This window comes from Carcharodon carcharias, chromosome 3, assembly GCF_017639515.1.
Source record: "Carcharodon carcharias isolate sCarCar2 chromosome 3, sCarCar2.pri, whole genome shotgun sequence".
In the NCBI taxonomy this organism is placed as follows: Eukaryota; Metazoa; Chordata; class Chondrichthyes; order Lamniformes; family Lamnidae; genus Carcharodon; species Carcharodon carcharias.
Window position 1 is genome coordinate 138,131,169 of NC_054469.1, and position 27,248 is coordinate 138,158,416.

At 41.2% G+C, this 27,248-nt stretch overlaps 1 protein-coding gene across 4 annotated transcripts in view; it reads left to right on the forward strand.

Moving 5' to 3' along the window:
• The first annotated feature begins 2,265 nt into the window (after positions 1-2,265).
• Positions 2,266-27,248, forward strand: part of LOC121276203 (MAGUK p55 subfamily member 6-like) — a 141,236-nt gene continuing 116,253 nt past the window's right edge. Inside the window, exon 1 of one of the 4 annotated variants that reach the window (XM_041184358.1) lies at positions 2,266-2,466. Coding sequence is in view for 1 of the 4 variants with exons in the window: in XM_041184349.1 (XP_041040283.1) it covers positions 7,389-7,494 (106 nt within the window). In the remaining 3 variants the exon portion in view is untranslated. Of the gene's footprint in view, positions 2,467-7,385; positions 7,495-22,972; positions 22,991-27,248 lie in introns of those variants that run through there. The other 3 variants (XM_041184350.1, XM_041184349.1, XM_041184351.1) reach the window with 3 other exon arrangements.

Sequence of the window (27,248 nt, forward strand, 5' to 3'; positions counted from 1 at the left end):
GAGGAGGAGGGGGAGAGGAGGAGGGGGTGGGGGTGTAGAGGAGGAGTGGGGAGGGGGGTAGTGGAGGAGGGGGGTGGGGGTGTAGTGGAGGAGGGGGGAGGGGGGGTAGTGGCGGAGGGGGGAGGGGGGAGAGGAGTGGGCGAGAGGAGGAGGGGGTGGGGGAAGAGGAGGAGGGGGATGAGGAGGAGGGGGAGGGGGAAGAGGAGGAGGGGGAGGGGGGAAGAGGAGGAGGGGAGGGCAGGAGGGGTGAGGGGTGAGGGTGAGGGTGGAGGGGGGAGGGGGGGAGGTGGCAGAAAGCGGATGTGGCGGAAAGAGGGGGAAAAGTTTTGCGGGGAAAGAGGAATGGGGGGAAAGAGGAGGTGCGAAAGAGGAGCAGGTGGGAAAGAGGAGGGGTGGGAGGTAAAGACGATGGTGGGGAATGAGGCAGCACCTTCCCCTGATGTCTAAAGGCCCTTACCTTCCTGGCCCTCTTACTTAGCTGATTTGTGGCCAGTGACTGGGAATGGAGGCGCCCTCATCAGGAAATCCAGAGATGTCGGTTGAAACAGCTGATAATTGGCTTCTTAATGACCTCAGCCACTTCTTAATTACTTTCTGACATACCTAAGGGGCTTCCCCCTCTCCTTTAATCCCAACCCCAGGGGAAGAGGACAGGATCATGTTGTGATCCCAACATAACATCAATTTTTGGGACCTTTCCAGCTTGCTTGCTTCTCAACCTATCTTCACTGGACTGGGGAAATGCTGCCCAACATTTCGGATTGACAATCATGAATCCAAACTGGGTAAAGTTGGAGATGTGAAGGACAAAAGGGAAGGTCTATGATGGGGTGAAAGGCAGGAGAAAATAAAAAATGAAAGGGATGATCACACAAGTCAAAAAGATGATAATGGGACAAGTAAAGAAAGAAATAGTGGGTCTGCAGGATATGTAAATAGGAATAGTGGAATCACCAGCAGCAACTGTTCAAAAAAAGGGGCCAGAGGTTATGATCTGAAATTGTTGAATGTGCTGCTGAGTCTGGAAGTTTGTAAAATGTCTAATGGACTTTATGTTTGTTATGTTGTGTTTCACGGAAAGTGTAGGAATTTGAAGACAATGGTGTCAGGGTGGGAGTGGGAATGAAGAATTGAAATGACAACCAACCGGAAGCTCGGGGTTACTCACAGACTGAACAGAGGTATTCCTGAAAGCTATCACCCAATTTCTGTTTGATCTCCCCAATGTACAGGGCAGGAAATTCAGTAAACCAAATTGAAAGTACAAGTAAATTGTTGTTTGAGCTGTAGTGATATTTGGGACCCTGGATGGTGGGAAGGGAGGAGATAAAGGGGCAGATGTTTACGGCAGGGCAAAATGCATTGCCATACTTAGTTAACAATGTGCAATTATCAAAATGTAGAAACTGAACTAGATTGACCTTGGAATAAAAGCAGAAAGTGCTAGAAATTCTCAGCAGGTCTGTCAGCATCTAAGGAGAGAGAAACGGAGTTAACGTTTGGAGTCAAATATGACTCTTGAGTTCTGGGGGTGTTTCCAACAATCAATTTCCAATTGCCATCTTTTGTTTCACCCAAAACAGGGCAGACCCTCTCTGCTGTTTCCTTTCCCTCAGTCGGTCAGAGTTCCAGCAACTCCAACAACTCATCTATGCGCTGAAACACTCCACTTGTTCATTATAACTTTCAACCCCTCGTCAAAATAAGAGACCTTCACTATCTGCTGGAAACCCGATACGGCGTGACCCGCTGGCAAATCGGCGTTTGTGCAAGAGCTAATAAAGCAAAAACAAAATAACTGCGGATGCTGGGAATCTGAACGTGGCTCTGCTGGAAGGTCATCCACCCAACCTGAAACGTGAACTCTGTCACTTCATAGCTGCTGCCTGACCTGCTGAGTACTCGCAGCACCCCCTGCTTTTTTAAAAAAAGAAATCGTGCAAGATGGCTGAGTGAAATATTAACCCCACTTGAGAATGGACTTGAAAAAGCAAACATCGCCCACCTCTGACAGTGACGCAAGTCACTTTATCAAGTCAGCCAAGTGGGAGCCGACTCAGCAGCTGCTCCGGAGGGTGCATGTTTGACGCATGCGGAGTGTCTCCTGGTGTTGGGCTGCGCAGTCCGCGCTGGCGGACACGTGACGCTGCCAGTCCACATCGCCCCCCCCCCCCCACCCCCCCCCCCCCCCCCCCCCCCCCCCCCCCCCCCCCCCCCCCCCCCCCCCCCCCCCCCCCCCCCCCCCCCCCCCACCGCTGTCTCCTCGCCATCTTCTGACCAAGGGAAGCCCAACTTCCGAGTGGAATTCCGCCGCCAGTCACGTTCCACCCGTGGAAGGTGCGAGCTGGGAATTGGAACGCGCCGGTTCTCTGCTTCGTTCGGCCTGCGGCTCGCGTGTTCTGTTGACACACCGCGCGCATGCGCGCGCGCACACGGAGGGAGAGAAAGGGAGCCACTTCCACACAGGTTTGTGCTTTCTACACTTGCGACTTCACCTTCCCTCCCCTACTCCACACCTCTCCACCTTCATTTAATTTTGCTTGTATTTTAAATTTTGATGCATTGACTGTAAGACGGTTTTTTCTAATTGAACGAAATAATCCGGCAACTGTAATAAGCTCGTGTTTCTGATGTGAAAGTTTGTAGCACAGCTCTGGGGTAATGTCTGCTGTTCTGAATCGTGATTTGACCGAATATGTTTTAACTGCTTTATACGTTCTTTAATCGTCTTGCAGTCATTGTGTGCAATGTGCAGTTAGTAATACTAATATCCGTCACTAGGGCAGTGGAGGGGGGTGTGTAAGGCAATTCCTAGGCGGGCTTCCTCATTGAGGAAATAGATTGCCCTCTATCTCCGTACATAGTGTGTGGGGATTTATACACGTGTAAAACCAAAGCTAATGTTAATTTGTCTTGCCCGCCTTTATATTTCTCGTCCTATTGTATGAAGTGGTCAGGCCGTCCCTTTACCAGTGTGCTTAATGTGTCTTACTGATTTCACAGTAGTAGTAGTTAGTGATGTACCTAAAATATGATCCAAACACCCCTTGGTTGTTTTGCAAGGTGGCCATATGTAGTAAAATTGATTTCTGATTTTAGTGAAGGGCATTTTGCAGATTTTGCTGTTGATGCGAGGTGTTGGCGTTAGTTGCTTAGAGATAGACATTTCACAAGTTCAGAAGAAATGTTTCTAACTGTCTTATTAGTATTCTGTGATGCAGCATGTTGGATGACGATCCTGTCCTGTTGCAATTAGCAAAATATGGAAAAAGAAAATTCGCTTTCGAATTTAACTCGAACACTTTAACCGGTACTTCGATAATACTAATGATCACATTTACACTAGGAAAATTACTCTCTCGAGGCCGAGATATCAATACCTCTTCTAGAAACCCAGCAGCTCAATTCTATTTAAATTTATTTCTCTTTTGGTTTGTCCTGTTTGAATTTTGAGGACCTGAATTATTTGAAAATGTTATTTCTGATATTGTAACAGTCTACTTTGTGGGACCTTGTCCAAAACCTCCCTAAAGTCCATGTAAACCACATCAAATGAACTATCTCATTGACCCTTCTTGTTAGTTCCTCAAAAAACTCAATCAAGCTAGTCAGACAAGACCTTCATTTAACATTCACGCTGACTGCCCTGAATATACCGTGCCTTTCTAAATGACAACCAATACTGTCCATCATACCACTGAGGTTAAGTGACTGGCCTGTAATTACTTAGTTTATTCCTTTCTTGCTTTTTAAATAATGGTACAACATTAGCAGCTGCAAGTCCTTAGTCACCAAACTTATAGCCAGTGATGATTTGAAAATGGCAGTCAGAGCCTCTGCTATTTCCTCCCCTGCTTCTTTGAACTGCCAGGGATATATTTCACCTGGGCTTGATTTATCTACTGTCCAAGATGCTAAACCCCCCTAGTATTTCTTCTCCCTGATAATCCCATCCAGTAGTTCAACTCATCTACATTAGTATCGTCATCCTGTTTTGTGAAGACAGATGCAAAGAATTCATTAAGAATCATGTCCACGTCTTCAGTCTCCACATAAAGGTTACCTGTTGACCCCATATTAGGCCTTTTTCTTAATTACCTGTTGCTCTTTATTTGTAAAATATATTTGGGTTTTCCTTGATTTTACTTGCCAATGTTTTTTCATGGCCTCTGTTTTCCTAATTAAGTTTTCAATTTCATCCCTGCACTTTCTATATTCATCTAGGCTTTCTGCATTTCTGTACTGCTAGGCTTCTGTAGTATCTGATATTTTGTTCTGGTTTGATGAGTTAAAGTGAAGGTGTGTTTGATTGAGAGTGCCACTTCTCTATGGAAGATAAGTCCACTTCACAAAGTTTGACCTGTGTGCAGGAGCAGACTCATTTTCAGATCTGGAGATAGGTTTACATTCCCTTTATATTTTTAAAAGCTCCCTCTTTTTGGATTGAGGGGAGGCTAAAAGATGTGCACCCATAATTTTCTTCCTGCTGCAATTTTAGATTGTATTCTGAACTCTTGTCAGATGATAGTAGGTTGGCTGTTTCCAGACCTCTGCCATTACCTTTTTTAGTGAGCTGCTGAAAGTTTGCAAGAGTGATATTCCTGCCTGTCTCCATTTAAAACAGTACAGTCGTTACATGACAGTTGCCCACTTAACATAGCAATGATTAGAAATAGAGAAGCAGGGCAATAAAATGATATATGTATTGCCATGCCTTCTATTAGTGCTTCAAATACAATACAAACCAGTTGTGCAGATATTTTATAAATGTTTAGATAATTATTGTCAGAGGATGGAAATTGCATTAGTAAACTGATGGAGCTGTGCATTAAAACATTTACTTTTAATAGAGATTCCAATTTATAATTAAATATATAGGTTGCACTAGAGCAGTGTTGTCCAATGCACTCACCAAATGTAGCAAATTGGCCACAGACGTGGTGAATTGATGCTGTTCATTCTTAGAGCCACACAATGCTGTTGTTAAAAGTTACAGTGATGGGTATGATTGTGATTGTCACTCACTGACAGCTATTTGTTTTCCCTAATTTAGACAGAAGTCACATATCAGTCAGACTGCAACTTTGTTTTTCAGAGCATAGTTCAGGCTTTATGTAGTCCTGAACCTGAATATAGCTCGGGTTTTTAGTGACCTGGATACTGAATGGTCATTTTCTCAATGAAACGAGAAAAATAATCCAATGTTTATTGCTAAAAAAGACATTTTGTTGAAGCTTTTCATCTTGCACTCATCACAAGAATACCAATGTCAGGGGAAACAACAGCTTTATACTGTATGAGAAGAGAGTGCTGATTGGTTGGCCGTTGGACTCTGTTTGGTAGAAGTGTTGCTATGGAGAATTAACCAGTTAACTGTTTGGCTTCAAATGAGAGATTATGGGAGGTTGGTCATGAGCCATTACATTTCTGAACTGTTTGGAAATGGCTGGTGATAGAATGTAAGCAAGGTAAGGGTAATAAGTACAGAAGCCAATACAAAGAAATTTGATTCTTTTCTCTTCCTGAGTCTCCTAATATATAAATTCTGATAAAATAGACAGTTTTCACTTGAAGAAATTTGTATTAATTGAAGCAAACTATCAGAAACAGAACACTTCAGGTAACAGATTGTCACCACCCTTTTTGAGAGTTTGTACAGTGGGCTTAGTTTGTGGAACAGTTGGATTGCAAAACCCTTTTGAAGTTGCTCTGGCACTGGTGTATTGGTCTTGACTAATAGTTTAAAGTCTCAAACTTGTTTTCAGAGAATTGCACATTTAATTAATATTGCATATATTTGGTATCATGTGGCAAATATGGTGACTGGATCATCACAAGTTTGGTGAGCCTCAATCCTATTGAACAGTATTCTTATAAGTTACACTTATGACCTTGTATTGGAGTCTAAAGATTGTTCGCATCCATGTGCAAGCTTTGTCCTACAGTGGTCAGTTAAAAGGCTAGCGTAAGTTTATCTATGCCATGAGTTTTATGACATTTGTTTTAGCAGACATGTTTTGTTCTAACAAGATAGTCGTAAAGCTTCCCTGTTCTATGCCAAATGGGTTATTTAATGTTGAATAGACCATAGTTTAATCCACTCTGTGGAAATATAATAAATCACTAGAATTGACACAGATTTGCATTTTTATTAAATGATGGAATATGTGATTCCCCAAAATACTTAATAATCCATTCGCTTGTATTTAATCTTGTACTGAATTTTGTTACCAATGGGCAATGGATTAGTACAGTAGATTATTAATTTTATATACCATATACTTGTAATTATCCCTGGTTGTAAATCCTTCTATGGACTCTCAAAAATTTGCGGAGGCAGGGGTGATGGCAAGGAATACTGGGGCACTTTCAGACTGGAGGGTATAATGCATATATTTTGATACATTCCTGCCCCAATGATTGCGTCTAAGATGGCAAGTCCTTCACCCTTTATGTTGTGGTCTCTGAAATGCTCCTTCTAAACCCCTCTACCTGCTACTTATCTCCACTTTCAGACCTGTGCCTTTTGTGATCTCTTCCGTTTTTCTTCCATTTCTGCATGGCGTCTTTTCCTTCATGAAGCCCCTTAAAATATTGCTGCATAAATGCTGTTGCTCAAATTGGGCCAATGATGTGTAATCGGTCAGCTAGGACTTATTCAAGAGCATCGTGTGTTGATAGGCTTGGGAAGTTTCCTCTATCCAAACAACCCCATAACCCTGTTGTTTGTTTTATGTAGGAAAAGGTCCCACATACACTCAGTTGCCCATTCGTTAAATTTTTATCTAATTGCTCTTTTTTTATCTGAATTGTATGTTTCTACTGTCTGTCCTAACTCTTCACAAAGTAGTTAAATCTAATGTTTTTGCCTTTCCCAAACTTCAGCTTTTACTTGTTTGTCAATCTTGAATGTATTATTGATGTTCAGTTTATCTGTTCTTTAAGAATTTTGAATAATGTCTACTGAGCTTTGTCTTCAATGTAAATAATTTAGCTCTCGGTTTCTTCTCACAGCTGAGGTGTCTTAAACTGTCCTCCCTTTTCAGTCCAACCTTCTTTATTATCATCTCTTCAGACTTGTTCAATCCCTCTGCTGTTTGTCTCCAAGATCCAGTTAATTTTCCATTTCCTTGCATGTTGGTTTGTGAGCTATCTACTACCCCCCACCCCCCCCCCCCCCCCCCCCCCCCCCCCGCCTCCCCTCCATCCCTCATCCCCTTTGTGTTGTGCTCTGTAACCTGGCCAGTTGGCTTATGCTCCCACTATTTATTTCCTTCTCCTATTACCTCCATTTTAAAGGCCATTTGCACTCATCAACCTACTTTCCCAACCTACCGAAGCCTGTCATCTATTGCCTGACACCAAGATATTCAAGGTCTTTTAGCTTGATGAGGGGATTGCATCTTGCCATGAGATGGGAGATTATAAATTTTTCAGTTTTGCTGCGGTTGAGGGAATTCTTTGACCATACTAGACAAAAGGAAACAACTGAAAGTAAGTGAAACCTATAATTGGCCAAAGAATAAATGTGGTTTGGTAATGCAATTATTCTAAATGAATTATTTTTTTTCATCTTTACACAAGGCCTGCCACTGCTGTAATCTCAATTTCTGGCTCATAAAAACATTAAAAATATTTCCAGTCTTTTTGAAAAAAAGTAAGTCTGCCTTATCATGGCCACCTTCTTCAAGAACCACCCTGTGTTGACATATTGCCTATCTGACAGTAAGCCATAAATTTCTCAAGTTGAATATAGGGAAAACTGAAGTTTCCAAATCTGTACCATTGCCCCAACACCATCCTCACCCCTTGGTATTCACTTGGGTTCAATTAATCACTGTGCAGCTTTAAACATGAGTTGAGCTTCAAACCCCATGTTCAATCCATAACATATCTGCCCCCTCCCAGCTACCTCACCTCCAACGTTACTGAGCTCTATCCATAATTCTATTATTTTATACTTCACCATTACCCTCTTCAGCTTCCCAAGGCGCACCTTATTCTTAAACTGTTCTTAATCTTTTTGTTTCCTGAGTTTTGTAGATTTGAATGGGCAACCTTTGTAGATTATTTTACATTCTAGGTAATATGATGAGGTATTGATGGCAGATGATGTGAAACCTGAAGCATCATAAACTGTAGGGAGGATGGAATACAACTTCACAAAGACAAATTGTTGGACAAGTGGCAGATGAAATTCAATGGGGAGAAATGGGAAGTGATTCATTTTAGTAGGAAGAACATGGAGAAAGTATAAAATAAAATGTACAATTTGAAAGGGGGTGCAGGAGTAGAGGGATCTGGGCATATATATGTGTAAGCCATTGAAGGTGGCAGGACAGGTTTATTCATTTTTGGGATGTGGATGTCACTAGCAAGGCCAGCATTTGTTTCCCATCCCTAATTGCCCTTGGACTGAATGGCTTTCTAGGCCATTTCAGAGGGCATTTGAGAGTCAGCCACATTGATGTGGGTCTGGAGTCACATGTAGGCCAGACCAGACTCGGTAAAGGTGGCAGATTCCCTCCCTCAAAGGACATTAGTGAACTAGATGGCTCTTTACAACAATCGATGATTGATAGTTTCATTACTGAGACTAGCTTTCAATTCCATTCCAGATTTATTAATTGAATTCAAATTCCACCAGCTGCCATGGAGAATTTGAACACATGACCCCAGAGCATAGCTTGGGCCTTTGGATTACTAGTCCAGTGACATGAACTCTATGCTACCATCTCCTCCAAGACGGTGCGGTTAATAAAGCATACAGTATCCTAGGCTCTATTAATAGGGGCATAGAGTACAAGAGCAAGGAGGTTATGTTGAACTTGTATAAGACACTAGTTAGTTCGGCCTCAGCTGGAATATTGCATTCATTTCTGGGGCTGCACTTTAGGAATGATATGAAGACATTGGAGAGAGTGCAGAGAATGGTTCCAGGGCTGAGGAACTTCAGTTACGATGATAGTTGGAGAAGAGAAGGTTAAGGGGAAATTTGATAAAAATATGGCAAGATCATGATAGAGAATCTGCTCCCATTTGTGAGAGGGCACAGATTTAAAGCAATTGGTAAAAGAAGCAAATGTGACATGGGGAGAAATGTTTTCATGTAGCAAGTAATTAAGGTCTTGACTGCACTGCCTGTGTGTGTGGTAGAGGCAGGTTCAATCAAGGCACTGAAAAGGGAATGATATTTTCTGAAAAGGAAGAATGTGCAGGGTTATGGGGAGAAGGTGGGGGAATGGCAGTAGGTGAGTTGCTTATTCGGAGAACTGGTGCAGACACAATGGTCCAAATGGCCTCCACCTGCACTGTAACAATTCTGTGATTCTGTGCTACTCTAGATTTAATTACAGCAAAATCTCATTTACCTGTGTGGTCTTGTAGAATCAAGCCATTTTGTCTCAGTGCTGTACTCTTGGGCAGTCCAAGATTGTTTCCCTATCTTTCAGCAAAGACTCATTTCATTAGTGTCTTATTCCAGTTGACATCTTACAGCTCAAGAGCTTTCGGTTTGTGGAATTACACCGAGGATATCTATGGTGTTAATGCACTATGCCACTGGCTTATTGTAAGTCATTTGTTGGTTGAGAAAGCTACGTTTCTGAATGACTTTTCTTTGCCTTGGACTATTTCATGAAAGATTTGTTCTTGCAATATTCATACCTCTCCGTCAAATTGTAACCTTGTTTTGAGTTTTCTTCTGCCTAATTTATCCAGTTGCTCATCTTGATGCTTCTGCAGTGAATGTTCATCCTGTTGTAGCATTTAGATAGCTCCGCTTTTATAGTCAATTCTAGCCTACTTTCTACTTATTCACACTTGATCTTCTATAATGTCCAACAATTGTTTGGGTCTGGTACTTCCATTTGATTGTGTATATTGTTGTAAGCTGTTCCCATCTTATTCTCATGAATGGGCATTTTTCATTGCTGAGTGATGTCCATTTCTGTTTTGTGGGCTGCACTTGTTTTTTTTCCTCTTTCCCTGAAGTAATTAACTGTTTGATTTTTTTTTTACATGAAAATGTTAAAGCAAATTACATGAATCTGAAAGTATGGGTCTACAGTTAAGTATAGACTGCAAAACGTAATTTGCCGTTTTATTTTTATTCCATTGATTGAAAGGGAAGCTTGTAGTATTGAGCTAAGCTCTCAATTCATTACAGAAGATAATGTTCCTGGCGGGGGGATGTGCCAGGATTATAACAGAGGAGCAATAGCACAAGTTTGGGATGTTTCTCTCTAATTATTGGGTAACAGACTTTAAGTTTTACATGGCACTAAAATCATTGGGAGTTTACATACGAATATGCAAACAGAATTTCTACTGATAGACTGAATTAAAGCAGTTTGCCTCCCTATCTACTTCATTTTCCCTACTTAAAAAAAATAGACCACATGGAATTATATTCAAGGCCTTTGGATAGAGAATGCCTTTCAGTCTTGGTGTTTATCAGGAGTTTGCTTATTCAGTTGAATACCTGTATCATGTTGCTATGTATACATTGAATAAAATGAGTCTCAATTCTGCTGCAGTAAAAAATTCTGAAATGCACAGGGGGTGACTCAGCATCTGTGAGAGAGAAAAGGGCTAATGTATTGGTTGTGATCCACCAGCTTTGTCTTGTGTTCAAAATTAAACACTTCTGTATGCGTTGCTCAGCTAGTTGGTGTATATATGTCATGCTAAAGAGAACAGAGGTATTCAGTGGTTAATTCTGAGAAGGTAAACAAGTGCAAAGTATGGCAGATGATGGAAATATGAAATAAGAGCAGAAATGCTGGAAGTACTCAGATCTGGCATCTCTGCTTCTCTAGTTAACATTTTAAGACATTTTCTGATTTCATATGCTGGTTATTTGGATGATAAAATAGAGAATGAGGGTATGCACATTGTGAGCAGTACTTCCAAAATTACTTTCAAATAAAGCAAAATCCTCTGATTTGAGCCAGTCGAAATAGCCTTGGATGACTAGTCCCTTCTATTCCCCCATCTCCTTTCTGTTCTCTTCTACTCCACGATATTTGGGTGCACCAGACGCCCTATTAATCTGAAATCGGTCATTACATTGCCTGTATTTATGACAAAGATTGGAAGGTGTATGCATTGTTTTTAATTAATGCATGTTCTTTGTCATTATCAAATCACATGGATGCATCATGTGTTATTATATATTGGTGGTCTACAGGCTTTTTCAGGAACAAAGTGTCCAGCTAAAAGCCAATTATCTATCCAACAGAAGAATTATATTTTCTGTTGGACAGATGGAATTTGCTCTTGATTTATCGCAAGCTGCATGGTGTTCAGTGGGGCTGCTGCATAACCATAATTATATTTTTGCGTATTTCGCAGGCTGGGTGCATGCTAAGATAACTAGCTCCTTTAGCAAGGGCACATACAACTACAAATCTGTTTTTTCTCGTGTCTGAGCTATTCTTGCTCTGAAGCTTATTCCTGAGATGGAATTACTAGAATGTCCAAAGTATAGAACTTATGGATCTGAAATTTGCTCTTTGAGGGCTTTATTTCAAGTTTCATCTATTTTCTGGTGAACAATATTGGGTGGAATTGGAATTTAAAGGATTGATTTAGTAATCACTACTTTCAAACATCCCATTGTGTACAATGATTAGCTCTGAAGATGTATGGAAGTGTGCTTACCGCTTAGTAGGGCAAAACAGGGGAGGCATTGGGAGCCCATTTTACCCTCTGCCCAATTTTCTTTATTGCAGTCAGGCTGAGTGTAAAATGAGCAGCCAATTTGCTGACACCTGATTTGCATTACTGTCCCAGGATCCCGCAATCAGAAATGGAATGAATGGTTAATTAACATAAGCGATTATTGAGGGAAGAATTTTCAATGACTCGGGCACTGACAGAACTCCTTACTTTTCATAATAGTGCCATGGAACCTTTAACAAAACAATCAGAAGGGGCCTTGTTTTTAACATCTTATCTGAATGATGGTGGTTCCAAAAATGCAACGTTCCCTCAGTACTTCAGTGTCTCTGAGAGCAGTATCATGTTTCATATATTGTTTTACAGAGAATTAGAATGAAGCTATCTTGAGATGTGTTTTGTAGTGTTGAAACTGGTTCCTAGCTATACACGAGTCATTTGGAGTAAATGCAATCAGCAGAGCTTTTACAGTAAATGGATGTATTTGGACTTAACCTAAAGATCAAAATAATATAGATCATATCCTGCCTTCTTGATGGGGTATCCTGCTCCCCATTTCAGGTTCATTATATTCTGAAAGTGGTGCTGACAAATTTGCTGATGGATTGGAGGCTGAATAACTGCCTATTCTTTTTGAAGTAACACCTCTGCTTTCTTCAGTTTGGAGACAGGTGGATTTTAAACTATAGCAAAAACTACAGATTTGGAATGACTGAACATGTTTCATTTTTATTGTGCTGGATCTTTTACCAGTATTTTGGGATCACATTCTGGAATTCAGCTGTTTATAATTAGGTTCTTTGCTTTATAGCAATTCAAATACTGTTTTTTATGACACGTGAGTTACATTTCCTGGAATTTTTATTGGTATTTTTGGCACTATTATTTGCAATTTTGTCCTTTTTCATAAATTACAAATTAAAAAGAAAAAGAAATTGGTGGCCTTGGCTAAGGTCAACTCTGCACCTTCTGTACAACTGCTTGATTGGAGCTGCACTCAAAGTAGAGCAATTGCTGTCGTGATGAAATTAAGCTCACCTACAAATATGTATAAATTGTCTTTGTGCAGAACGACATACACAACTTAATGTATTTATAGTGCAGCAATTGTTTTTGGAGTTCTGTGAAGCTGCTTTCTAAACCAATACAGCAAGGTTTTGCACTTCTGTGGTATGATGGTTCAAAATTGAAGGACTAAAAGGAGTTTGCGAAGAAAGCAAGAAAGCAGACATTTAGGAAGAAAACAAAACATGCTGGAATTCATCTAATTTGATAGGGAACTTGAATGAGGGACCACTAAAGGCAGTTCCTGTTGTAGATGTAATATATTTTGATGTACTTTTTACAAATCTGTTTTACCAAATATTATGTGCCATTGGTAACTCGCGGTTTCCCTTTAAACTGCACTTGTCAATAATATTTGAAACATTAAGTTTCTTCCCTTTTCTTCCTCCCGCCACAGCACCCTGCAGTGTGTAGTTTTCATTGCTTTTTAGAAATTAATTGAGGTACATTGTGTACACATTTATATTTGCCGTAGACTGCTACTCCTGAAATGAGATGCTCTCAAATTGGCCAGACATGCTGGCTCTTTCGAGATGCTTATTAATGGGAAATTAAAGTATTCAACCGCCAGGGGAAATAACTGGAATCAAAGTTGGGGTTTGTAGGGACAATAGTCTGAGCTAGAGGACAAGTTGAAGCTTTTTATTATTTCTTTAACTGACAAAGTAAGTGAGTGTTAATACTCCATTGTAGGTATTTTGAGTGAAAGGTGCATGAATGTGTCCACTAATATTTTTGGAAGTCTATCCACATTAATCAGGTCTTGACCTGTTGTAGTTTTTCTTGATAAAAGTATAGGGTTTTGAATTTATCATAAAAACTAGCATTAATAATGCTTTGTCTATTCTTCATGTCTACTGTTCTGGGAATTCTTAAATACAGAATGGGGCATTTAAAATAGTGTTCTCCAGGATGCAATGATTATTCAAAAGGAAACTGTTTGTTGCTTGCAGAAGAAGAGTAAATGCAATTGTGACTGACATGATGCATGATGTATAAGTCATACAATGTTTTCAATAAAAATTGCTTCTTTTCATGCTTTCATAACACAAGTTGGTACCAACTACAGTGGTAATGAGCTCCCAATTAGACATAATCATGGAATTGTTACAGCACAGTAAGAGGCCATTTGGCCTAATGTGTCTGTGCCAGTTCTCCAAACGAATAATTCACCTAGTGCCATTTCTCGCTTTCTCCCCATAACCCTGTACGTTCTCCCTTTTTCAGATAATAATCGGTTCCCTCTTGAATGCCTCGATTGAACCTGCCTCCACTTTCGGGCAAGAAATTCCAGATTAACTCACATTTGCTCAAGTATCTAATAATTTTGTCCTGAATTATTTTTTCTAGAAGCTTCCCCACCACTGAAGTTAAACTGACTGGCCTGTAGTTGTTGGGCTTATCTTTACACTCTTTTCAGAACAATGGTGTAACATTGCAATTCTCCAGTCCTCTGGTACACCCAAATCTAAGGAATACTGGGAAATTATGGCCATTTGCCTCCATAATTTTGACCCTCACTCCCCTCAGTATCCGTGGATGCATCCCATCTGGTCCTGGTGCCTAATCACCTTTAAGTACAGACAGCTTATCCAATGCCACTACCTCAACAATTTTAAACCTCTCAAAATTCTGAATTACCTCCTCTTTCACCATGACCTGGGAGCATTTCCTTCTTTGGGAAAGACGGATGCAAAATGTTAATTTAATACTTCAGCTATTCCCCCTGCCTCCAACTGGTCCCTAATTGATCCCACTTGTCTTATCACCATTTTACTATTTATATTTATCGTTTATATTGATAAGATCCTGAGGGATCTTGATAAGGTGGTTATGGAGAGGGTTTTTCCTCTTGTGGAAGAATCTAGAACTAGGGGTGACTGTTTATAAGTTAGGGGTCGCCTATTTAAGAAAAAAATGAGGAGAAATTTTCCCTCGGAAGGTTATGTCTAATTGGGAGCTCATTACCATTGTAGTTGGTACAAACTTGTGTTATGAAAGCATGAAAAGAAGCAATTTTTATTGAAAACATTGTATGACTTATACATCATGCATCATGTCAGTCACAATTGCATTTACTCTTCTTCTGCAAGCAACAAACAGTTTCCTTTTGAATAATCATGGCATCCTGGAAAACACTATTTTAAATGCCCTGAAAAGGCGGTGGAAGCAGAGTCTGAATATTTTTAAGGCAGAGATAGGTAGATTCTTGTTAAGCAAGGGAGTAAAAGGTTATTGGGAGTGGTATCTTATTAAATGGTGGAGTAGGCTTGATGGGCCTACTCCTCCTAATTTATATGCTCATCTTACCCTATCGAAGACTTTGGGATTCCCTTTTTGTTCGCTGCCAATTTCTTTTCATACTCTCTCTTTGCTTCTGTTATGTTTTTTCACTTCCCCTCTGAACCTTCTATATTTGCCTGGCTCTCGATTGTATTATCCATCTGACACCTGTCTTAAGCACACTTTTTCTTCAGTACTTTTCCCTTTCATGGGAATATACCATGGTTGTGCCAAACCATCTCCTTTAAAGGTAGCCCACTGCTCAGCTAGAATTTTTGCTGCCAGTCTTTGATTCCAGTTGATCTGCCTGTGACTCATTTTTACACACATTGAAGTTGTCTTTCCCCCAGTTAATTATTCTTACTCTGGATTGTTGTTTGTCCCTTTTCATAACCAGCCTAAACCTTATGATACAATGAACACTGTCCCCTAAATGTTCCCCTACTGACACTTGATCCATTTGGCCTACCTCATTCCCAAGTAGGTCGAGCAGTGCTTCCTTTCTCATACTGCTGTAGAAAACTTTCCTGAACACACTGTAGGAATGCTTGCCCCTTTCTGTCCTTTACATTACTATCATCCCAGTCTGTATTTGGATAATTAAAGTCCCCCATTATAAATACTCTAAAATTCTTGCGCCTCTCTGTAATTTCCTTGCAGATTTGTTCCTCTGCATCTACATAATTGTATTCTGCTTTCTGAAAGTCATTGCATTTTACAGCTCCTTAGTAGTAGGAGCAATTTATAGGGCAAGACACAAGGTGTCCCAAAATATGCACAGCCATAATTAACCCAATGTGCTAGCATAGGGTAGAAAAATATACTTTGAAGAACAAGGAACAATTGTGTGTAAGAATCAAAATGAATGGGTGAAATGCCAGTGGATGCTTAGGAAGTATTAATCAGGTTAACCAAATGCCTTAGCAAAGTTAATTTTGCATGAATGTGCTGGCAGATGAAGGCTGCACAAAATGTTCTTTTAATATTTGTCAATGTGTGGCCTATTGTGACTTATAATTTCAATGCTTGAGCTAGTATCGCTGCTTTAATTCCTGATTCGAATCCTTGCAATGTTGTCAAAAAGCCAGCAAGCATTTTACTTTCGGTAGTTTCAACAATTCAGGCTGAGCCTGAATTGAATTTTATAGGGCTCTGCAGTCTCCACCTCCCCCTGTGCTCTAAAGGGTGGGTGGGGAGCAGAGTTAATTGCTTTAAGGCAAAACTTCCAGCCCTATCTTGTGAGCAAATCCAGCCATAGAGTGCTGCTGGCCATTTGGATAGCTGGCAGCTCTGTGGGTACACCAGCACCAGTGGGAATGCTGGCAACTGCTGGGACTCCAAGCAGCCCTGCCATGCTGAGGAGTCCCAGATATGTCCAGGATCAGGGGTCAACAGGGGTGGAGGTGGGGAGAGGAGTTTTAAGGGAGGGGGTGGAGGTGGGGAAGACCTCGTCAGGGGTGCCTCTGAAGAACCCAGGGGGCCCACAGAAGAGGGTCACCTGGCTCTTTTACCCCCCCCCCCCTCATAAACTTACAGACAGGTTGGGAGTGGGTGGGTAGCAGCAGGAAGGCCACCTGCTGGACTTTACGTGCCCCCCTCCTTCACCTTCAAACCCACCGGTGGGCGAGCATAAAACACAGCCCCATATGGCCAAGATCTTTCAATCCCAATAACAATGAACGCTCTGATCTTGGCTGCTATTGAAAGTTGCAAGGCATTGGATGTTCCCGGGAGCTGACTTATGCCAGTTAAACCAGGAATCAGGAAATTTGGATATGTCAGAAATGACTCTGTGGGAACCCTTGGGACCTGGAAGCATGCAAACTTAGGCAGTTTGTCCTATATTTACCTGGTTTTTACACTGATTTACTCAGAGCTGCACCCAACAGGTGCTCAGGAGCGCAGCTCTAAGTAAAGTCAGATGGTGTGTCAAAAAACTGAAGCACAAACACAGCATTGCTCACTCCCCCAGCCCCCGACACTGCTCAGCATCCCATTGTCCACCACCCCGCACTGCTCACTGCCTCCCACGTCTCCCTCTCGGCACTGCTCACCATTTCCCATTCTCCCTTTAGGTCCTACTCACTGCTGCCACCTTTTGCCCCTTGATTATTTAGAATGCTATTAGTACCTTCTACCGTGAAGACTGAAGCACAGTATTTATTTAACTCCTCTGCCATTTCCTCGTTCCCCATTATTATTTCCCCAGCTTCATTCTCTAAGGGGCCAATGTTCACTTTGGCCTCTCTTCCTTTTTATATATTTAAAGAAGCTCTTACTATTTGTATTTATATTAGTTGCTAGTTTACCCTCTAAGTTTATTTTCTCCCTCTTTATTTTTTTTGTCATCTTTTGTTGGTTTTGAAAACTTTCCCAGTCCTCTGGCTTACAATGTGGCAAAGATTAGTGGTATGTTTTTTCTTTCAATTTAATACTGTCCTTAACTTCCTTGGTTAACCATGGTTGGTTTATCCCCTTCCTTGAATCCTTCTTCCTCACTGGGATATATATTTATTGAGAATCATTAACTATTTGCTTAAACATCTGCTATTGTTCATCAACTGTCTTTTCTGCTAACCTCCTTTCCCAGTCCATTCCAGCCAACTCTACCTTCATTCCATTGTAATTACCTTTATTTAAGTGTAGCACAGTTGTTTCCGACCAAGTTTCTCACTCTCAAACTGAATGCTAAATTCTACCACATTATGGTCACTGTTTCCTAAGGGATCCTTTACTCTGAGGTCATTTATTAAACCTGCCTCACTACACATTACCGGATCCAAAATAGCCTATTCCCTGGTTGAATTCACAACATATTGTTTTAGGAAACTATCCTGAATACTCTCTATGAATTCTTGCTTGTGTCTACCTCCTGCCAATTTGATTTTCCCAATCTACATGAAGATTAAAGTCATCCATGATTAATGTACTGCCTTTTTTACATGCCCTCATTATCTCCTGATTTATTCTCTGTCCTACAGTATAGCTACTGTCACAGGGCCTATAGACTATTCCAATCAGTGTCATCTTCCTCATGTTACTTCTTACCTCCACCCATATTGATTCTACACCTTCCGATCCAAGATCCTTACTTGCTATCGTACTTATTCCATCTTACTCTAACAAGGCTACCCCACCACCCTTTCCTTCCTACCTGTCCTTTTGAAAAGTCTCGCACCCCTGAATATTGCCTCCCAGCTTTGATCTCCTTGTAACCACATCTCTGTATTGGCTATAAGATCATATCTATTAACCTCTATTTGTACCATTAATTCATTTATTTTGTTCTGAATACTAGGTACATTTAATTAAAGGGCCATTAATTTTGCCTTTTTACCATTTTTTCTTCCTTTGACTCTATTTTGTGCTTTTTTTTATGGTTGTATATTCTGTCCCTTCCTGTCCCATTCTGGGTATCATTATCTAAATAGCTGCCTGCAAGGTTGCCATGTAAGCCTATATATCTCCTTTCCAAAACCCCCCTCTCCGCATCTAGTTTAAAGCCCTCTCTACAGCCCTAGTTATTCGATTCACCAGGATACTAGTCCCTGCACAGCTCAAGTGAAGCCTGTCCCACTGGAACAGCTCCCTTCTACCCCAGTACTGGTGCTAGTGCCCCATGATCTAAAACCTATTCCTCACACACCAATCTCTGAACCACACCTTTAACTCCTTGACTCTCTTTACCCTATGCCAGTTTGCCCATGGCCCAGGTAGTATTCCCGAGATTGTTACCTTGGAGGTTCTGTTTTTTAATTTAGCTCCTAACTGTTCAAATTCTTTCAGCAGAATCTCCTTTCTAGTCCTATGAATGTCGTTGATACCAACATGAATGACGCCAACTGGATTCCTCCCCTCCCACTCCAAGTTGCTCTCTAGCCCTGAGGAAATGTCCTTAACCCTGGCACCGGGTAGGCAACACAGTCTTCGGGACTCATGCTCTTGGCTGATAACTGGATAACTATTTCCCTTTCTGCACTTAGTCCCTGGAGCTCTTGGACAGTATCTATCCCCCTAATTATAATGTCCTCTATCACTACTATGTTCCCTTTTCCTCCCCCCACTTGAATGGCTCTCTGTACCACGGTGTCATGGTCAGTTCTCTCATCCTCCCTGCAGTCTCCGCTCTCATCCACACAGCTTGTAAGAACCTTGTAAATGTTGGACAATTGCAGTGGCCGAGGCTTCTCAAACGCTACCTCTTGGGCCCCCCAAACCTGCCTCGCCTGCAGTCACACCCTCCTGTCTCTGATCACAGACCAAATTTGAATTACCTAATCTGAGGGGTGTGATCACCTCCTGGAGTAAAGCGTCCAGGTAGTTTTCTCCGTCCCTGATGTGGTGCAATGTCTGCACCTTGGGCCCCTACTCCTTAACTCGGACCAGAAGTTCCTCGAGCTGCAAACACTTGGTACAGGTGTGTTCACTCTGGATCACCTTGGTGTCCAGCAGCTCCCATGTGCTGCAGTAGCAGCACATCAGCTGTCCTGCCATTGCCATTGTATTTTATTAAATGTATTAATTAATTACACTAGTATCCCTACTCTTTACACTTTATATTTTTTATACACACCAGTATTGATCTTATACTTAACAAGCTATCTTTAAGAAAAAGAGGGAAAAAAAAGACTAGAGATCTAAACCCAAACTAAAGACCTTACTTTTACTTTAAAAGAAATAACACACAAACACACATGCACACACACACAAACACACACACTTCCTGGGACTCCTCATTCCTCCTGGTACTGCTTACCACCTGGGTCTGGAATTGAGGAGGTCTGCTTACCTGTTTGATAATACTAATCAGAATTTTCAGCTAAGTTGTTGGGCAGTTTTTATACTCATCCCATGTTCTCCAGTAGCTACTTCAAACATGATGACATCAGGGATTTTGTTTCCATTCAGCTGATATCTGGCTCCTCTTTTCCATATGTAGTGATCTTTGTCAGTCTCATCAGAAACTCATCAGTGGGGTAGATTTCTAGGCTTTGGTGAAAGCTCAAATTTGAGCTCTCTCTTTTAGTCTCTTTTCACTGTAAATTATGTTTAAACCGAACGCAGCGCTGGCTGAAACTAATAGCCTTTGGGTGTCTGCTGTGGCTCAGTAGTAGAATGCTACTTTTGAACTACTGCAGGGACCTGAGCAGATAATCTAGGCTGACACTTAGTGCAGCACTGAGGGAGGGCTGCATGAATGGCGGTGCCTTCTTTCAGATGAGCTGTTAAACTGAGGCTCTGTCTGCTGCCTTAATTGAATGTGAAAGTTCCAACAGCATTATAGGAAGAAGAACAGGTGAGTTCTTCCAGATGTCCAGGCCAACATTTACCCCCTCAACCAACATGACTAATATAGATTTATCTGGTCATTATCTCCTAGCTCCTTTTGGGACCTTGCTGTGTGCAAATCAACATCCATATATTTCCTACATTACAACTACAGTTCATTGCAATTTATTTGAATGTCTCAAGATAGTTCACAAAGGTCATGAAAAGTGCTATATAAATGTAAGTCATGGCTCCTACCAGCTTGAGTAGCCTGATGCTTCTTTCCGGGTGATGAAGCAGTTATGATATCATGTTACTATTTTCCAGAGAATAAGAGAGTAACTGCTTTGTGTGTAGGAAATTGGTTGATTTTTTTTTACTTAAGTCTTGCTTTTTGGTTGCCAGTAGTTATCCATTTTCTGGGGAAGTTTTGTACATGAGTCATATTGAAAATAGAGGAGCAGTAGTCCTTCAGCCCATTGTACTGGCTGTTTTTGTGCATTGCTGGTGCTTAACATGCTCACCCTTTGCTTATAGCACTTTGTATATTGGCAGAAACGTGGATATTTAAACCACGGTCTGTACTCAAGCCCTTGCTTGCTCTACTGGATTGCTTGCCTGTCAAGGACTTGAGGTTGCTTTCTTTAGTTGGGGGGAGGGGTGGGGGTGGTAAAATCTAAATCTCAATCTGTTTATGACTGATGAAAAGTGTAGTTCAGCTGAACTAGTTTTTATTCAGAGTAATGCTACTCTTTTCTTATAGAGGGTTGCTTTTGACTAATGAGTCAGACGAGCTTATTCTATTTAATGCCAAATTTTCATTCTTGGAAAGAGACTACAACAAGAAAACAAGAACTTGCATTTACGTAGCACCTTATCTATACTTAAGAGATCCAAAAATGCTTCAAAGCTATTGGTTACTTTTCTGAAGTTTAGTTGCTAGTATAATCTTAGAATAATAGAATGGTTACAGTACAGAAGGAAACCTTCAGCCCATCATGCCCTTGGTGGCTCTCTACAAGAGCAACTCCGCTAGTCTCACTTCCCTGTTCTTATCTTGTAGCCATGCAGATTTGTTCTCTTCAGGTGTTTATCCAATTGCATTGTGAAAGCCACAATTGAAACTGCCTCCTCCATACTTCCTGGTGTGCATTCCAGGTTCTACCATGTGGTGCGTAGTTTTTACTCATGTCACCATTGCTTCTTTTGCCAATCACCTTGATAATGTAGAGAAATTTGTCAACAAATTTGTGAACAGCAGGCTACCGAAAGAAGTAAATGACCAGACAATTGTTTTGCCACTGTTAGTTGAAGGTCAGGTCAGAGAATTTGCCTACCCTTCCTCGACTGATAGATTCTTATGCACCCACCTAAGCAGGTAGATGGGACCTCTGTTAATTTCTCACCTGCAAGGTGGCACCTTCCAAAAGTGCAATGCTACCGTGCAAACAGAACTGCTTTCTGTAAATTTCAAGGACCCTAATATTTGCTGGATGCAGGAAATATTTTGAAATAGTTGGAGTCCAATGGTATGAGCTACTGGATGACTAAAGCAACATTGCTTAATTGGGTGTTAATCTGGTCTCCTCATTTAGAATCTCTAAATAGCTAAATGCCAGTGAACTGATGCTGTGGTCTGTATTTTAGTCTTGCATGTACTATTTCTGTAAGTGTCACACTTCCCGTAACATTATTTGGCTATGTTACTTCTGTCATGCCTGCCTTTTGCACTTAAAAATGTATTATACATGTTGCTAGTGAGTCTACAGCATCACTCACTTCTGCCTACGAACATTGGACTGGTCACATGATGATCTCATGTCTGTCCCCATCTCTCACTGCCTTGGCCTGCGATTTGTGCCTCAAAGGATCCATCCTCATATTTCTACATTTAAACACTATCAAATATATCATGTCCAAATCCCATTAATCTTACCTGACTGCATCCCAGAACATCTACCAACCAGCTATTCATAGATTCTGGAAATGTAACATTGTTATGTTACAAAATGTAACATTTGACTTGGAAGCTGTACAGTAAGGAAAATTTGTAATTTCTAAAATCCTGTGGAATCTGTAATTGTTTTTAAGAATGTTTGAAAAGGATTTTTAAGAGTTTGCATCAATTGGAAAGGATCAGTTGTATTTTTCTTGGATATTAATAAATAGTGGTCTATGTGACATGGTGACCCTTGACCTGGAAGCAGTAGCAACAGGAGGGAAATTAAGATGAGAAGCTGGCAGACAGAGAAGAGCTGCAGCAGAGGCGAGAACATAGAAGGTACGTTTACAAGGAGCTGTTTGTCCTGTTTAACTATATTACACACAAAGCTAAAGACAGAGTTAGAGCAGGGATTGTGAATTGGATAATTTTACTGCTGCTTCAGTTTTGCCAGAACTGATCAGCCCATTTAACGGGATTTATTAAAGGGATGGATAAAGGAGTCTCTGGGGAGCTGCGTTATCAAGACTCTTGTGAATCTAGCTACGGAAGTTCGGCGGGAGTGTGGTGTTTAGGTGACGACATCCCAAAGGTGCCTGGAGACTATGACTCCCGGTGAATGCAACTTGAGGATTAATTGATTGAGTGAAAGTAAGAGATCCAGAGGCTGATTTGGAGAACTTTGGAATTGCACAAGGTGCCAAAAGTCTGCAGGGAGTGAGTGAGACGGGTGCTGTGGTTGTGTAAGATGTATGTTTATTATATTGATTATTTAAAGTGAAATTTACCTTTTTTTATTTGAAATATCATTTGCCTGTTAACTCATGTTTAATTTATGTTGGTTCTGATTTGTGTTAAAGTAAAAGTCACAAAAAGTGAAATCTTGGTAATTTCATTTGGGGGGCTCATTTCAGTAAATTGGGTCATTCAGTAAATTTTGTTGTTTTTGTTCACAGTTCCCCTAGGGGGATTGTATCATATTATTTAACTAAATAAATATATGCGAACAGTGAGAGCTATTGATTTACAATTTCCAGAAAAATGTGAGCATAACTACCTCATCCTAAATCCAGAAATACTGGTGCATTCCAAAGCTTTGAAATAAAAACACATTTTCGCTTAGTAAATTTCCATAATTTGATTTCTGTTGTGCTTGACGGGGATGGACAATAAATGCGGGCCTTGCTAGCAAAGCCCACTTCTAATAATAAAAAAACCATAATGTCAGAGTATCTTGCTATGGGGGATGTACTGTATAACATTATAAATTTGTACCTTCTTTTGGGATGTTTCCCAATCCTAGCTGCCCTGAGGGTGTTGAGTCAATCGCATAGTGTGGGCCTGAAGTCATGAGTAGGCGTGGGGTTTGAACCTCAATGCCTGGGTTTCTAGTCCATGATCATAACTACTAGGTGATCATACCCATTAAGCATTTTGCCTGCCTGTTACAGTTTGTGATTATCCAATACCCGATTTAGTCTTTTACTTGGCAGCAATTAGATTTCTTAGCCTTAAGGGATGCGTGCAGTTTAGCAGAAGAATTATGCAGCAGACATCAGCAAGTCAATTAACTAAACCATTCTGGGATTGAGGAGTCTTCATAGCAAGGAAGGGATCGTAACATCAATTGAGATTCCTGGGAGTGTTTAATTCTCCTTCATGTGGCCAGGCAGATTTTCTGTGAGCAGGTCTAAAAAAAATGTTGGTAACTGAGCTTCTTTATTATTGACATTAGAAAGGGTCTGGTAGTGCTACAGACCATATTCTTGCATATATGACATGGCATGTCAGCTCCAGTCATCCTTGCCACATTTACATGTGCTCTGGTCCCTGTGTTGGTGACTGGTGAAATGCCTGGGAAAACCCAATTCCAGTACTTTGTTCCTCCCCCCAACAGGGCCATCTGTCACTGGTTTCTATGTTGTGCTTTCACAGAGCGCTGACCCTTGTTCTGCTATTAACACATTCTGCTATCTCACCTTTATGCCACTATCAGCAACTTCTTTAGCTTTTACCACTACTGTTAACACTCCCTTTGCCTTGTGTCCATGACAATTTTGTCAATCTCTCCTCAGCTCCCACCTATCCCTGACCTTCTATCTTATCCAGCCCTTCTTAAACGGTATAAAGTCCTTCACATCCCTGCTTCTCTTTAGCCCTGAAGAAGAGTCCTATGGACTTGAAACGTTAACTCTGTTTCTTTCTCCACAGATGTTGCCAGACCTGAGTTTTTCCAGCATTTTTGATTTTACTTCGGGTTTCCAGCATCTGCAATATTTTACTTTCATCTTTGTTTTTATATTTGTTTCCTCTGATAATTGTGAACACCATCTGAATGCTTAATACCATTTGGTGCTTTTTGGATTATCTTTTCCCCTGTCACTTCTCCACGACTTTGGGAAGTCATCCCTATTGTACTTGGGGAGGAAGCCCAATTTGGCAGTGTTCAATCTTGTGCTTGCTTTTTATAATAACAAGAAAAATGTGTGACAATAACATTTTCCTCCCTCTCCAGCAAATTTGCACAGAGGCCACAATGTCAGCAAGCAAACCACCAGCCCCCACACCTACCCCCACCTCCACCCCCTGTTGCTGTTCTTTTCCTGATTTTTCAGAAAATCAACATGATTGTAAGACATTTCAGGCACATTGAAAAGAGAACTTGATGTATATCGTGCCTTTCATATTCTCGGGACCTCCCGTAGTGTTTCACATCCAACAGAGTATTCTGAAATGAAGTCATTGTTTCAATGTAGAAAAATGAGGCTAAAGTTTGTGCATGGTAAGATCCAACAAGCAGATGCAAAAAATGACCATGGTCTGTTTGGTGATTGAGGGAAAAGTGTTGACTGGGGCATCAGGAGAGTTCTTCAGGTAATGCTCTGGGATGTTTCGCGTCCTCGTGAGACAGCAGATGTGGCCTCACTTTAACATCTTATTCAAAAGATTACGTCTCAAACAATGTAACTTCCTCCCTGTACAGCACCAAGGTATCCTTTGGGTTAAGTGCTCAAATCTTTGGAATTGGGCTTCTGAGAGAGCTGTAAAAGTGCAGGCCTGGGAGAGATGATAGCGAGATCAGAGAGAGCTATGAAGGAGCGAGATCAGAGAGAGCTATGAAGGAGTGGACTGGCAGAGAGAGCACAGGGAGATCAGAGAGAGCTATGAAGGAGTGGAATGGGAGAGAGATCACAGTTATACCCGAGAGAGCTATGAAGGAGCGGGCTGGGAGAGAGCACAGCGGAGCAATCTTACTGTGTTATAAAGAAAGTTAAACTGTATTGTCATAGGGAAGAAGGTAAGTGACTGGTGTGTATTTTCTCTTTTCTCTCTCTAAACTAGGGCAGTTGTTTCAAATCAGGCATTGGGGTTCGTACAGCAGTAGATGAATTGAGTATAAGTGTAGAGCAGGTCCAGAGGTATTAATTAAAATTAATAGTTTAAACAGGGTACTATTTAAATTGTTAAAGAGGGAATCGTGTTCTTTTCACATCTGAGACCTGTTGTTTGCAATTCCTACACCATGTGGGAACTTCAGGATACTTCACACGTCTTGGGTGACCACGTCTGTAGGAAGTGTCTCTGAGTTTGAGTGGCAGCTGGAGTTGCTGTGGAATGTCAGGGAGGATGAGAGTTTCCTGGATTAAACATTCCAAGAGGTGATCAACAGGCCGCGGGAGATCAGGATAGTAGGTGAGCGGCCATCAGGATGAGTAGGAAGAGGCAGGTAGTGCAGGCATGTCGGAGTGTCGCTGCCAAACAGATACTCCATTAGAGACAGCTGAGAGTGACACTACCGTGAAGGAGTGCATTCCTGACAATGGCACCAATGGGCAAGAGACTACATGGGAGGGAACAGCAAAATGTAGAAATGCAGTCATTATAGGAGATCCTGTTGTAGGGAGATAGGCATTTCTGTAACCATCATTGTGATGCCAGGGAAATGGACATCACTGAGAGGATGCAGAATATTTGCAGGGGGAAGGGAGTGAGCCAGAAGTTGTGGTACATGTTGGTACCAACAACATAGACCAGATATTGAGGTACTAAGGTCAGATTTTCAGGAGGTAAGGATGAAGTTTAAAAAGTAGGACCTTGAGAGTAGTAATAGGAAGATAGGGAGGATCAATGCTTGCTTGAAACATGGTGCAGAGGAAGGGCTTCAGGTTCTTGAGACATTGGAACCAGTTTTGGGACAGAAGGCAACTATTCAAAAGGACTGGGTCGCAACTTAACAGGATTGGGGCCAGTGTTATCGTGGGGAGGTTCACTAGTGTGGTTGGGGAGGGTTTAAACTAAACTGGCAGGGATTGGGCACCAGCACATAGAAGTGGAAAACAAGAATAAGGTGAATAAAGTAAGAGTGTTAGACAGTACTAGGGAAGGAAGTAGTAACCTATTAGATAGGAGCAGACTAAAAAGGAATGCGAGGAATGCAAAGACAGGACTACAATGCATGTACGTAAATGTACATGTGTGGTGAATAAAGTTGGTCAGTTACAGGCACGAATGGCCATGTGGCAAAATGATGTAGTGGCAATAATGGAAATGGGACTTAAAAATGGTGAGGACTAGGCGATTAACATACAAGAATATAAAATGTCTGGAAAAAAGAGAGGTGGGGTGGCAGTAATCATTAGGGAAGACATTGTAGTAATGGAAACAGAGGATTCCCTTGATGAGGCAAACCAGAATCTGTTTTTTTTAGAGTTGAGGACCAAATAAGGTCTGATCACATGGTTTGGGGTATACTATAGGCCTCCAAATGGTGTGAGAGAGATAGAGGAACAAATTTACCGGGAAATCAGAGGTGCGCAAGAGCAATAGAGTGGTAATACTGGGGGACTTTAATACTATCCCATTCGATATTCTTTGCTCCTTACTCTAATACTATCCCATTCGATATTTCAGTAATTAAAGGAGCAAGGAGTGGGGAGGAACTTCCTTGATCACTGTTATCAGGCTAACTAGAAAGGAGGCATTGTTCGATCTGGTGCTGGGAAATGAG